This window comes from Curcuma longa, chromosome 1, assembly GCF_044706935.1.
Source record: "Curcuma longa cultivar G26 ecotype Majalengka, Jawa Barat chromosome 1, ITB_CL_G26_1.1, whole genome shotgun sequence".
NCBI lineage: Eukaryota > Viridiplantae > Streptophyta > Magnoliopsida > Zingiberales > Zingiberaceae > Curcuma > Curcuma longa.
Window position 1 is genome coordinate 20,843,692 of NC_133861.1, and position 14,657 is coordinate 20,858,348.

Sequence of the window (14,657 nt, forward strand, 5' to 3'; positions counted from 1 at the left end):
ATTTTATTCATCATGTTTGTTTCAACTATTTCAACTCTACTACAGGAATCTTATTTCTTGAGATTTATACAAATTGTATCACTAGTGATCTGTTTAAGTAATTTAAATGTGTCTCGCTGTAAAAATTTTACTAGTCTTTATTGACAGCATCATTTTAATTTTCTCAGTAATCATATTTAATTGTGTAGTAAAATACTGAATTTTGATGTTTTATTGTGCATTTTCTCAGTTATGACTTGTGATCCGCCTTTCTTGAGATCCCGTATTGAATTTCATATATCGAGCTACTTTTTCTTATTATTATTATTATTATATATGCAATTCTAGGAATTTGCAAGTTTATTCACAAATACTATTGAGTAATTCACTAAAATATATGAAATGAAATTTGATGATCTGTTTGTAGTGAAGTTCAGTAAGCTAAGCCAATTCAGTGAGTAGCCAAGAGCGAGTTAACTTTGGTCAATCTATTCGCAATGACCCAAATCAATTTGTACCCTTTTGTAGTCCTCCAAAATTTCATTGCGAAATCCATTGTAATGTGTTCTCATTTCCACTCGAGAACAAGGATCCTTGAAAGTAGCATCACAAATGTATGATGGTATGCCTTGCTCTACAGACATAGAGCACTTGCTACAGATTACCAACTTTCTTGTCATGCTTTGTCACCAGTAAAATCTCGTGAAATCTTTGAACATCCTCCCATTGATAAGGTATTAACATCGAAGCATGAACACCTTTTAAGTAGCTCGTCCTTGGGTTGGGGTGAACTCTACCACTTTTCCCAAAACTTAAAGATGACGATTATCTGACTAACCACTTTTAATCAGCATTACGAAGGACGATCCCCTACGACAATATGTGCAAGATCCTTTAGGATTTTCTTCTGGAAAAGCCACTAACATATTAGTTTTGTTTGAATGATAATTGATAGCACTAGCATTTTATATTTTGTAAGGTCCTTGAAGGTGAACACAATGGCAACTTAACTCCAAGTTATGAACAAAGTAGTTACACTCATTCTCCATAATTTGTACTGGGGCGTAGGCAAATACCCTCTTAACATAAAGACAATTTGTAGCCTTTGGATAGAAGCATCAATGTACACAATGAAACCATCATCACATGAAGCTCACCAGCCGTCAGCCTGTCTCTGTCACAATCTGAAGTTGTGTTTCTAGATATTCTAAACATTTTGGTAAACTAAAATGCATCACTGAGGAAAAACATTTGGTTAATGATATTCTACACTGCCACATATTAACGTGCTTCTATATGAATGACACAACTTTAACCTAGTCCTTTAAACACAAAACTCAGCTGCAAGCACTCTGTAAATAATAGGGCATTTGTAACAATTCACAAATATTGAATTATGTCCTTAACGAGCATGAAAGAATTTTGGCAAAATCAATTGGTGCATAATACATTCAGGCTAATCAGTTTTTCAGCAAGACAATCATTCCAAACCTGGTAAGGAAACAATATTTTGCAGATACAGCATATAGAAGGAAAATTCATTGTAAGTTATAGTCAGGAACCTCCATGCAATCACAACAAGCGCAATGATGGACACAGCAGTTAATGTTAAAGAATACTCCATAACACCTTTGTGAAGCATGACTTCCGAATAATGCAAACCAGCAATGATAAGTGTTCCAACTTCAAACAAACACCACAGGCATCTGACCTCTCCTTGACAATGCTTCTCTCTCTCAACCTGTAAAAGGCTTCTCAATTTGGCGATGGGGCCAAAGTGCAAATGCTGCAGCGCCTGTACAAAGGGCATAAAAGGGAAGAACAATTATGCCATTGACAAATATCTAACCTACTAGGCTGCCATATTCCTTAGCAATAGTCTACTTCAGCTGTAAGTAGCCTCCATTACTCTGTATTCTATTACTCTAATCTTCTACTCTACATCATACACCAAAGCTACTGATGCTGCATCAATAAAGAAACATCACTACACCTTTATCTGGATGCAAAGCAAATATCACATATTTGCAGCTAATTTTCACCAGAAAGCTCACATCAAAGAACCACAATACAAAAGTTCAAGTAAAACTAGTCATACAATACATACTAAAGTTAAACTACATCCAAACAGAAGTCCATAAACTATTGATTATTACTAGAGGTGCAGAGAGCAAATTAAAGTTTCCTGAAGTATAGCTGCAGAAACACACCAAACTTAAAAGAGGGAGAAGCTTTAAGTATGATACTATGAGGTATCTACTACTCCTCAGAATACTGATTTATACTACGAAGACGAGAATGATAGATAAACTACTCAGATGATAACTACTGAGATGATATCAAGTGAGAATAGCATTTAAACTACTGAGGTCAAGCAGTCCAACCCAGGATAAATTTAGCTCTCCATAGATGCCAGATACGATATACCCCAATAAGCACTAGAGGGTGAGCTTCCAACCAAGGCCCTGCCTTCACTGCTGCTGGACTTGCCTGCCTTGAGGACCACCATAACCACCTCCATAACTAGCTTGACCACCAGGACCATTCACCTGAGGAGATCCATATGACCCAGCTTGTGAAGGTTCTGACTTCCAAGAATTGGGATAACCTGAGCTTGCATTAGTATAACCTCCACCAGTGTAAGCAGAACCTCCTTGTTCTCCTGCATTGCCTGAAAAATTATTAATAGGGCCACCATTACCACGAGTGCCATAGGAGCCATAGCCACCTTGATTGCCATAAGGTCCTTCTGGCCCTCCATATCCACCATACCCATAACCTTGGCCCATGTACCCAGAAGTTCCACTTTGACCTGTCGGTGTTGTAGCAGACCCTCCACTGGGTGTTGAAGCATTCCATGAAGGTGCTGGACCATAAGATGCAGTTCCACTATATCCTGCAGACCCATAACCAGGAACCTGATTATTCCAGAGATTTCTTTGAGCTCCTGGAGAGCCCCCAACATAACCAGACATAGGAGCATTAGGATTTCCATAGGCACCAGCAGGTCCAGTATACCCAGTAGCACCAGTACCATAACCCCCAACACCATAACCTGCATATCCAACACCATTATTTGCTGCTCCATACCCATAACTAGGTGCACCATAGCCAGAAGAACCATATGGTGGAAGCCCACCACCTGCTCCTTGAGGTTGAATGTACCTATTAGAATCAGTCCTGGCATCATACGAGCTAGCATTACCACTAGAACCGCCATAAGATTGATGAGATCCACTTCCCATGGATCGGCCACTGCCGGTATTTGAATTTGCATCTTTTGGAAGAGCACGCTTAACTTCGACAGCCTTTCCATTCAGATCATGAAAGGTCTTCTGAAGAACTTTATCCACAGTATCCTCTAATTCGAAGGAGATGAACCCAAAGCCTCGAGGTCGATGAGTGTTTTGATCATACATCACAACTGCATCCGTCACTGTGCCGAAGGACTCAAAGTATTGACGAAACCCCTCCTCTGTTAGAGTAGGAGGCAAGCCTCCAACAAATATCTTCTTGGTTCTTATGTTTGCACCAGAACTTGCTCCAGCTGACCTACCAGCATTAAGATTTCCAGAATTCAGATTTCCAGATCTTGCAGATGTTTGTTGTTCTTCCCTTGAAAGCGCCCTTTTGGCTTCTACCTATTGGTTAGATCAGAAAGTCCAGAAAACAAATATAGAACTTATATCAAACAGAAATAAAAGTGAAGTTCGTTCACACACATCAAAGAGGTAATATATATGATTCATATTTTGACATAGTGTAATGAAAAGGTTCATAATTGCAGAGGAACATAAAATTTCAAAACATAACACCAGAAATTATACCTGAAACAGGAAAATGATCAGACAGAAAAATAGCAATGATATTGTAACAACTTTAGCTTTATGGTGAATTAGTAACCTTTGATGGCGAATTATTCCCAAAAGAAGCAAAATTCCCCACCACAAAAGCAATCATAGTTATGAACCACAATTAACATTGGTTAATTTTTTGTCAAATTTTATAATCCTTATACTAAAAAATAATCTATATTTTGCCAGTATTGGTCCAGATAAAATTTTTGACGCCAACCATGGATTTCCTTTGCTAAAGGGATAAAGCTTCCTCCATGAGGTATCAGAGAAAAAGAGAGAAAAGTGATAATAGAGATTAGATAAGAGAAGAGAGAGATGTTAATATAAGCTAAGAAACAAGACCAGCGCGTAATGAGTTCATCAGCTTGTTTGTGACTAAGGAATGAGAATTATGTGACTAAGGTTCTGTTTACTTGCAAGGAAAAAATTACAGTGGAAGGGAGGCAAAGGCAAGAGAAGAGAAGAGGACGAAGAGAAATCCTTTATGTTGTTTGCTTGAAGAAGGGGAACGAAAAGGAAAGAAGTAGTAGTGTGTGAAGGAAAAGCCACATCACCTTCCTTTTCTCACCTCTCCCACAAATTTTCAGATGAAACCAAATGTTTCATAATATGTTGAGATCTTTACTAAAATGATAGTTAAGTTTTGGTGGTTGCAGGCAGTTGCACCATAAATAAACTCAACTATAATAGGCTGATATTGATTTTAAAAAGAAAAAATAGAGGAGAAGAAAAAGAAAAAGAAAGCAAGGAGAGGAGATGCAAATGGGATCCAAGATGTCATCATCAACCCATATTTGTATCAATAAAAAATCTTATTGAATCTTAAATGCTCTATGCAATGGTCAAATCAACTAAATCTTTTGTCCTCACTACCCATTGCACCTTCTTTTGTAATTAATTCAGCTAGTCTAACTATAAATTCTATTGATGGATTTGACCAAATTTATACCATCTCAACCTATTTTCTCTTGTTTATCACCCTATTGTAGCTTCACCTAGTTGCTCCTAGATAATAATATGTGTGTGTGCATTAACTTTATCCTTACATTATTTTTTCTACATGTTGTCTAACAACCCAACACTTTCATTCATAACATATAATAGATTGTACAAAAATCTTATTTTTCTTTTAAGGGCCTTTTAAGGATAAGTACGGCATGATAATCACATGAGACTCAGGAAGTTCATTTTCATTTCAACAAAGTGCCCTTTATCCCGCAAATGAACAATTATACAAGGATAGAAATACTAATTACTAACTCATGCAAAATAGTCCTTCTAGAGTTGTCGATTCAATCCATGGTAAATGATATATTGAACTGTGGGTTTCTTAATATCTTATATCCTCATATCACATTTATAAATGGTGCAAGTAGCAAAAACCAACAAATACAAGATCAGATGCCATCAAAGTAAGAACAATCAATAGCAAGCATGAAGAATAATTTAAACACAACATTTCTCAAGATTGGTTCGTTCACTTCTAATAAACATTACACAATCAGGAGACAATTTCCCTTTATGAAAACAACATTCAAGAAGCTAACAAAATCCTATGCTAAGCGACATAAATGAACCATGAACGTTACAAAGTAACTGAATAATTGTTTATCTGGACAAAAAAGTGCCTACAGGAAATTACAAAATAAACAAGCAAGTGCTTATCATTGACAGAAACAAAAGTCTAAGTATTCTTTCTATTATCTATCATTCGTAAAATAAACAAACCAATGGTAATGGAAGATAATCTACATAAAGAAATCAGTTTAAGCAAGTAAATACACATAACAAAGATATGGAAGATAGATAAGCTTGAGAGGAAAAAAAACTATAATAACTTTCAATTTTCAATGGAGCACAAGCAAAGGAAGATCCCCAAATTCTACCAACAAGGAGAACCAACTAATCAAATATGAAATCATGAACAAATCAAATATGAAATCATGAAACCTAGATGCAGAAATCAACGAAAACAGGATAGAGGAATCGACCACAAAAAAGGGAGAACAGAACTCACGGTGCGGCCATCAAGGACGTGCTTGTCCTGGAGCACGCGCTCGAGCATAGAGGGGTCGGCAAAGACAACGAACCCAAAACCTCTGGGGCGGCCCGTGGCCTTGTCCCTCATGATGACGGCATCGAGGACCTCGCCATAGTCGCTGAAGTGCTCCCTGAGCCTTTCCTCCGTGGTCTCCCACGAGAGACCCCCAATGAAGAGCTTCCCGTCGTCAGAATCCATCGCCTGCACGTAGAGAGAGAAAGAGAGAAAGCCGCCGCCGCCGGCTGTGGGAAGATGAGGGAAGGGGGAGAGGAGGTCTTTCGTGCGCCGATCCGAGGGTTAAGGGGATCGATCATCGGGTCAAGATTAGGGCTTACGCTGGCCGCTGGGATATGCAATTGACATTTGGCTCTCAGAATTTACCATTTTAACATGTTGCCCCAAAATTTTGATCCTATGAATAAAGTTTCAACATTGGCAAATTTCTAATATCACACACACCCAAATTTCCTTTTTGTCCAAAACACACTCCTACTTTAGAAATTCCTCAAATTCCCCATAATTTACATTTTTTATCAACTTTTTTCTCAAATAAATAGAATTTCAACATTGGCAAAAATTGAGATATAAAAATTGAAAAAAAGTAGAGATCTTTCTTTATAAAAAAAATGATAAATCTCAGTTAATCTCGGACTAAAGTTAAAACTCGATTTGAAGTTTCCACTGACCACCAAGGTAAAGAGATATTTCTTTATAGATTCAGCCTAAAGTTAAAATTTTGAATTTATACAATAATACTATTAAAAAGAATAACTCTTCTTATCTTCAAATGAAGAGTAATTTTACATCAAAGATCCACAAAATTAAATATAAAAAAATCTCCCAGCTTATATTCTTATTCTTGTGTATTTTTTCACTGGTTGCCTTTGACGGGCTCTAGCATATCTGGGCCTAAACTTCATTCCAAGCCCAACTCATGAAGCATGATGGGCCAGGCCATTTAAACATTTTTCAGTCATTACATTTCACTATTTTTTTTAATTTCATTCTCTAGATTTTGATAAATTTGCACTTTACTCTAACAATAGAACTTTTTCAAAATCTTACCATTTACCTAAGTCAACATGATAGTCAACGCTAAATCATAGTGAAAAAAAATCAATTTTTTCCTTGTAATTTACATGTTTTTAAGTTCTCCTTAAATTTTTAAAATTATAGTTTGCCCCATATTTCGATCATTTTTATCACTAAACACTTTTGTCATTATAAATACAATTAGTTTGATTTAAATTTGAACTAGAAAAAATCTTAAATGCAAAAAATAGAAATATAAAAAAAATTGAATTTAATTTTTTTTTTTAAGTACTCTTATTAATAGCTAGCAATGTGAAAGGGCAATGAAATAAGCACTGGAAAATAAATTATGAATGATATTAATTGAAATATGAGTTCAAACTGTCATCTAAATTAATATTTGATAATTAAAACATAAAATTAGTCAATGATAAAAATATAAAAACAATAAATTAAACTGAGAAAATTATAGAGACATTTTTTCCATTCTCACCTACTTCTTAAGTTAGTGATTACGTCAACATTATGTAAACCAAAACATTAATAATATGAATTTATAGTCTCTTTCACTTCATCCATCTTCTTTAATTTAACAAGTAGATTAATTTTTAAATACACTACTTGCCCATTTTCTTTGTTCAATATTTAAAAAAAATCTATTAACTTTTATTATAAAATTGAATCTGTTGGACCAATCATGGCAAAGCATATATTCCTTCCTTATCAATATTTTATGTGAACATATATATATTTAAAACTAAATCCTCATTTCAATGGAAGTGGAGAAGATCCTTAACAATCCCTTTCAAGATGTTTGAATGCCAAATTGATGATCGTGTGTTTGGTGGTTGTGTGCAAAAGGTCCATCCATGAGAGTGCTTCTTAATTCGAATCAAAATAAATAAATGTAACTTTGCTTCTCTACGATGCGAAAGGAAAAGTTTTCGATGAGTTCTACTTGCTTCCTTGTAGCTCTCTATCGACGAGGAAGAACATAAATATTTTATAATGACATTATGTAAATATTAAGAATGTCGAAGGGTATAAGATGATATCACATTTAAATGTATTTTTCAATAGTGTCATCGTAGTATAACATTATTCTACTAGTGAAGTATGACTTGCATGATTGTTTTATCAGTTCAATCTTGAAACTAACTATTTTCAAAACATTAAAAAAAACTTTTCTGAAAGAAAAAGTCTGCCGTAGAACAGCTTTTGTGACACGTTCTGCAGTAGATCATTGCAGTTACTCTGTTCTTGTTTATATTTTGATCAGTCAAGTCAAATAGTTTGATAGGAAGATTTTGGCTTGGTTGATCTCTGTTCTTTGGAGGATGACAAACAACTTAACCAGTTGACTTTCATTAGGCCAAAACGTTGAACAAGTTTTAAGATCATTTTTAACACTTCATTAATAATTGGCTGCAAGCTCATCAACAATGCCTCTTTTTTATTGACTGTTGAAGTTAAAGTTTTTTTTTTTCCAGCAAAGTTCTTTCCATAAAATTTCAGAGGAAAAATGATAAATCAAAGAATAATACATTTAACTATACATTATTTGTAACTCTTCCTTCTCAAGTAAGAGAAAAATCAATTAATATTCATTAAATGAATTCATTGTCTTCCCACACACGCACACACACAAATAATGAAAGTAGTTCAGCATCAGATCAAGTCACAAAGTAATAATAATAATAAAAACAATATATTTGTATTTTTTTAAGTCTACGAATATCTAGTTTAAAATTCCAGTCAATATGATCTGACCGAAATTTGATATATAGCAATATAACTCAGTCAAAATCTAGCTAACTGCATACTTTATAATCACTTGCTATATATATATTTATATTATCTTATTTTAGGTAGGTGTCATTGAAAAACATGATAATCTCCTCAAGTCAGTTGGAAAATTTTGTTGCACTGTCTGATGCACAGTGTTCCACCCTCGACCCCCGCCGCTGCCACCGCCCTCGCCGTGCCGTCCAACGAGCGATGCGTCGATCGTGCTCGGGCCGGTGGCCAAACGGCGCGGCGATGGGTCGGCTGTGTTGCTCACGGAGTCGCGCAGCGCGGGTCGCATAAAATATCAAATATATATATATATATATATCGCGTAAAATATCAAATATATATATATATATATATATATATATATATATATATATATATATATATATATATATATATATATATATTTATGAAGTTAAGTGGTACATGACAATCATCTTTATTGATGTTGAAGCTAAAGTTTTTTTTTCCAGCAAAGTTCTTTCCATAATTTTCAGAAGAAAAATGATAAATCAAAGAATAATACATATATACACTCTTCCTTCTCAAATAAGACAAAAATCAATTAATATTCATTAAGTGAATTCATTGTCTTTACACACGCACACACACAAATAATGAGTCAAGTCAAATAGTTTGATAGGAAGATTTTGGCTTGGTTCATATTGTTCTTTGGAGGATGACAAACAACTTAACCAGTTGACTTTCATCAGGCCAAAATCCTGCAACAAGTTTTAAGATCATTTTTAATACTTCATTAATAATTGGTTAAGCTCATCAACAATGCCCTCTTTTTAAAAATATTATATATATATATATATATATATATATATATATAGAAGGGCTATCCTGAGCACCTCCATCCTGAGCACCCGTGAGCACCTCATCCTGACCGTTCATCCGATCGCGCGCGCAAAGCTCAGCCGTCCAAAAATCGCGATTGAACAGTGTTTCTCCTCGGACCTCTGCCGCTTCTCGCCCCCCGTTCATCGCCGTCCGACCACCGTTGGCCGCCGGACCGGACCCGTTGGAACCGCAACTCGCCGGCGGTCCGGCGGTGGCCGGATTCCGGCCGCGATTTGGCCGGAATCCGGTCGGATTTCGGCCGGAATCGGCCAACAGACACTGTTGTCCGATTCCGGCCGAAATCAGCCGGATTCCGGCCAAATCGCGGCCGGAGACCGGCCGCGGTCGACGCGCCGGCGCCGGGCGCGTCGACTGCGGCCGGTCTTCGGCCGCGATTCGGCCGGAATCCGGCCGGATTTCGGCCGGAAGCGGCGCCAGTCACTGCTGCCGTGTTTCGGCCGGATTCCGGCCCAATCCGGCCGAAATTCGATACCGGAATGTGCGCCGTCGAGTTGCGGTTCCAACGGATCCGGTCCGGCTGCCGGCGGTGGTCGGACGGCGATGAACGGGCGGCGGAAGCGCGTGAACGTCGGAGGAGTGCGCACGCGGTGCGTACGAATCCGGTGCTCAGGATAGAGAACATAGATTCCAACAGAAGTATTTCTGTCCAAACATAAATAGAACAAAAGAATGGAACTACGAAGAAGAGTCGGCCGACGAAGGCACGGGGGGCGCCTTTTTCTCGCGGGGAATGGACGCCGACGGCTCGCAGAGATTGTGTGGCGGCGGCGCAGCGTCTAGTACGGGCTAGGGAAGGTAGGGACCTTCGAAGATGAGTCTGTTGACGAATCCAGGGGGGCGGCGCCTTCTCGCCCCAAATGGACGCCGACGGCTCGCCGAGATTGTGTGGCGGCGGCGTCTTCTCGTGGCGTCTGGTACCGGCTAGGGAAGCTAGGGATCCAATAGCGATTTTCGCCCGACGCCGTGGAGCAAATGAAGATTCAGCCGCGCGATTTTGGATTTTGGGATTTTGGAAAACGCGGGATGAAAGTTTGTTTATTGCTAGCGCCACGCTGTCGACGGAGATGCACAGTGAAACTTCTCGCCACGTCAGATGTCGCGGACGGCTCGCGGAAATGAGTTGCGCAGTATATCATATCTGTATATATATATATATATATATATAATGAAATAAGGATCCATCCTTCTCTTGACAAGGACTTGCAATCCGTACGCGTACTGAATTATGAAATTCATTGAATTCAGATTAGATTGCACAACCACAACACGCAATATATTAATCATATTAACTCTCCTCCAATTACATTAATTGAATAATCATAATCAAGAACCAATAGAATTACAATATATATTATCTTCAAGCTGGCTAGCAGTAGTCAGAGAAGGAGTACAACTTGGAGTTTTCTTCTCGTCCTGTAGTCTCGATCGATCGAGTTTAATTTCCACACCACAAGGCTCCATCGTTTTTGCTGATGGAACGCAACACGAGTGCTAGCTTTTCCCATTAGGCCACTACTCCTGCTCCTGAAATGGCGATGCATCATCATCAGTCCTTGACTCTGGACCGACCATCTCTGCATTTATCTTATTGGGAGTGAGCATCGCCGAGGCATAGAATACATGCTCTGAAAAGGATTCACCAACCAACCTTGATTCTTACACACCTTCCCTTTGAAACTGATGTGCTCCACCGAACCTGATAACTACATGAAGGGGCCGGGACGTTGCTTTGGAGAAAGAGATGTTTTCCTGCAGCTTGCCAACTTGCTCTGGGCTTCATCTATGCCTTAATTAATTATCTACAGAAACCTTAGTTTACTCTTGCATATTGTAATTAAGGACCATGGGGGAATCGTTTTTAAAGCTAAGAGATAGATTTTGATAATAAACGGGTTGCTTTCTGATTACTGTTCCTTGTTTTCTACTATTTGCAGTCGCCTACATTCCCGCAGTTGAGTTCTCCAGTTCATCTGGAGAAAATGCAGAAACTTAATTTCGTCACCTCCGTAAACAACTCGACTGGTGCAACTAAAACTCTACGCCAAGTCTCGGTCAAGGAGCAGGTGTTGAAGCAAACGTGCACAATGGTCTGTCTTTTTCTTCATTTGTCAAGAGATTTGGTAGCAGATAACCAAACCCGTCTTGAAATCCTTGTGTGAAAATGCAACCACTTATTGTGATGCAGTAGTCAAAATCTAGTTTGTCCAATTTATTAAGCATAGTCATCCACCATCCAAGGAAATGCTTCAGATGTTTTTTGTCAGGAAGGAAGAAATCAATCGTGGAGCACCCAGAACCGCAAGCAGAAGAGAAAATTCTGGTTAAAAAATCAGTTTGGTCTTATAGTGTTGGATTAACTATTATTACTTATGTTCTCTAACTGGTGCAGCAAAATCAACTTCTTCTTTTTTAGTTGTCACTGCTCAATATTGATAGTTGACTTGAGCCAGACCACAAGAAATTGGCATAAAAAGTATTCCAACGTTATTCACTGCACAATATATATAAATGTCCACGTCTAAAGATGGACTGCTTACCTTACTCCAGCTTTGAAAGGTGAAATTTCTCTCTCAGAATCAAAGAAAAAAAAACTGCCGAAATAAAATAAGGATGTAATCAAAGTCAATAGCTGAAAGTTTGTGGAAATGTCAAAGTAGAGGTTGATTCTGGAATAAACTCAACTCGAACAAGGCAGTGAGAGAGAGGGATGATACATACTGTAATTCAACATGCACTCTCATATGTATGAACATCAACCTAATTATATTGTTTGAACAAAAGTTTCTAGTGCTCGTGTAAGATACAGTTTTATACAACTTGGGCATGTGTGTGTTTGTTTGTTTGCTTTGTCCTTTTGCTTGGGGATCAAAGATCATCGCCCTTGCTTCACCAGTCAAACTTATTGATATGTAATTAATCTACACTTGAGTCCACATACACTGCGCAAAGAACTCCGCTCCAGTTTTTCTACCTACTTGACGCGCCAGTCGTGGATCTCTCTCCGTCCAAATTCTCGGATTCCACATCAGCCACGATGAAGTCCTGGTAGTCCAGCAGCCACTCGCAGATTCCTTCGTTGTTGTCCCAAAGCATCTGGTCGGCGCCGGCGCCGGCGCCGGCGCTGTCGTAGTTGTCTTCGTTGGTTGTGAGCTGCCATATGTCATCCAGGAGCACCGAAGTGCTGTCTTCCCATAAGGAGCTTAGCAAGGCGTCTGTGCTGCCGGAGTCAGAGGTTGCCTCGGCCGGGCTTGTGTTGTCAGAGGAAGGGACTTGTCCTTCGTGCTCATGAGAGTGTAGCTGGTCGTCGGAGCGGGACTCGGCCGTCACGATGGACGGCGAAGGCACAGGGCTCGGTTGCTGATTGAGAGGCTGGTGAGTGACAGGATCAATGCCCATCTTAACTAGTTTCTTCTTGATGTGAGTGTTCCAGAGGTTCTTGATCTCGTTATCTGTTCTTCCCGGTAAACTTGCAGCAATCTTAGACCACCTGCATAGAATTCGAGAGGTCATTCAATAAACTAAAATATATAACTATGCAAATTCAATTAAGCATAAAAACGAAGAAAAAGCAAGAAAATATCACAGACAAGATGTATCATTATTTGGAATCGAGCAAATAGAGATGGAAATGGAAATTGCAAGGTTCAAACCTGCTTTAGATTTGTCTAGTTCATTAAATTGATCGACCAAATTAACCATACGAAAATGCACGAGGGGGAAATTTAGTATGGCAACCTATTGCCCAAGCGAGCATGGAGATCGATGACGAGCCTCTCTTCGGCCTCACTGAGCAAGCCTCTCTTGAGGTCCGGCCGCAGGTAGTTCGTCCACCGGAGCCTGCAGCTCTTGCCGCACCGGAGCAACCCCGCGAGCTTGGGGACCGCGCGCCAGCAGCAATGGCCATTGGCGAGGATGAAGTTGATGAGCTTCTTATCCTCCTCCGCCGACCAGGGCCCCTTCTTCACTCCCAGCTTATCACAGCATGGACGTCTCCCCATCTTCTCTGGCAACCAGGGGAAGGATACGGAGCCACCACAGATACACCCACCACGCCCTTATATTTAGAGCACCTTCCAAACTCACCTTCCCCTTGATATTGCTGTTGCAAGCATCCCGGTTGAAAAGAACCCGGCAACTGCAATCGAACTGAGCTCTGTTTTCTTTGATCGAGTGTGATGATGACGGTAGCTGATGTGCAAGGACTACAGGGACAGCCAAAACTCCTCCTTCCTTTTGTTTCCAGCAGGAATTTCCCATAGTTGTCAATTGTCGTATCTGTGAAGTCAGTGTATGACTGTGTTCTCTAAGCTACTTACCTTATTTGATTTTGTATTGACAAGTATACTCGATGGAACATTTGTTGTGTCAGCATTGCGCAGGGCCTACGTTTGCTTCTCCAACTCATGATTTAGTAGAGATGAGCACTCTCATGGTTTGATTTGGTGCTGGGTGGGATGACGATCGATCTGACACACTAAACTCAGTCAACTCCTCTGTTAGTTCAGATTTTACTTCCCGAGATACACTATCCAATATGAGATGAAATGGAAAGGATTTGTAGACTCTGGCAATGAAACGCATTTTTTTTTTAAATTAAGAAATAATAAAGAAGAACCTGATCTCCCCTAAGAAAGAGTCCTTAGCGACAGAATGATACCTCTAACCAAACACTCTTTTTTTTTGTACGTACTTCAACAGGACTCCACAAGGACTGCCATATCTCTTTCTTAAAGAACGAACTAGCCAACTATTTCCAAGTATTTGACCTAATTCATTCATGTATGTAATTGACAGACAAACCTACCAACAACCATTGCTTCACAAGGTCAACCCCACAAAAGGAAATAAGGTGGAGATGCTAATTGATAAACGAGAAAAAACAAATTAAGCATACTTGCAGAGTAGAGGACAAGATACCTCTCTTTTGTTCATCCTTCAGATAGGTACACTGGACCAGCATTCATAAGAAAAGTAGACTTCCTATTGTAATTCAGGAATCACAGTAGGAAGTCTTAGAAAATAACTCTTAAAATGTGCAATCTATCAGATATGAAAGATTCCATGTATCTGTGGGATTCTACAAACTA

At 39.0% G+C, this 14,657-nt stretch overlaps 2 protein-coding genes across 3 annotated transcripts; both read right to left on the minus strand.

The window, feature by feature from the left end:
* Positions 1–1,387: 1,387 nt before the first annotated feature.
* On the minus strand, positions 1,388–6,157 carry LOC141820654 (heterogeneous nuclear ribonucleoprotein 1-like). 2 transcript variants are annotated; one of them, XR_012601154.1, is made up of 3 exons: positions 5,854–6,157; positions 2,364–3,620; positions 1,388–1,774 (listed from the first exon to the last, which is right to left on the minus strand). XR_012601154.1 is itself a non-coding variant. In XM_074708050.1 (2 exons), the coding sequence occupies exons 1-2, from the start codon at positions 6,073–6,075 to the stop codon at positions 2,451–2,453; spliced, it is 1,392 nt and encodes a 463-aa protein (XP_074564151.1). In that variant the 5' UTR covers positions 6,076–6,157; the 3' UTR covers positions 2,035–2,450. The 2 variants fall into 2 exon arrangements, 1 of the variants encoding a protein (XP_074564151.1); XM_074708050.1 differs by lacking the exon at positions 1,388–1,774 and having other exon boundaries at positions 2,035–3,620.
* A 6,133-nt stretch (positions 6,158–12,290) lies between these two features.
* On the minus strand, positions 12,291–13,766 carry LOC141828157 (MYB-like transcription factor ODO1). The gene is made up of 2 exons (XM_074715532.1): positions 13,306–13,766; positions 12,291–13,057 (listed from the first exon to the last, which is right to left on the minus strand). Exons 1-2 carry the CDS (start codon positions 13,566–13,568, stop codon positions 12,538–12,540), a joined length of 783 nt encoding a protein of 260 aa, XP_074571633.1. The 5' UTR covers positions 13,569–13,766; the 3' UTR covers positions 12,291–12,537.
* Between the last annotated feature and the right edge of the window lie 891 nt (positions 13,767–14,657).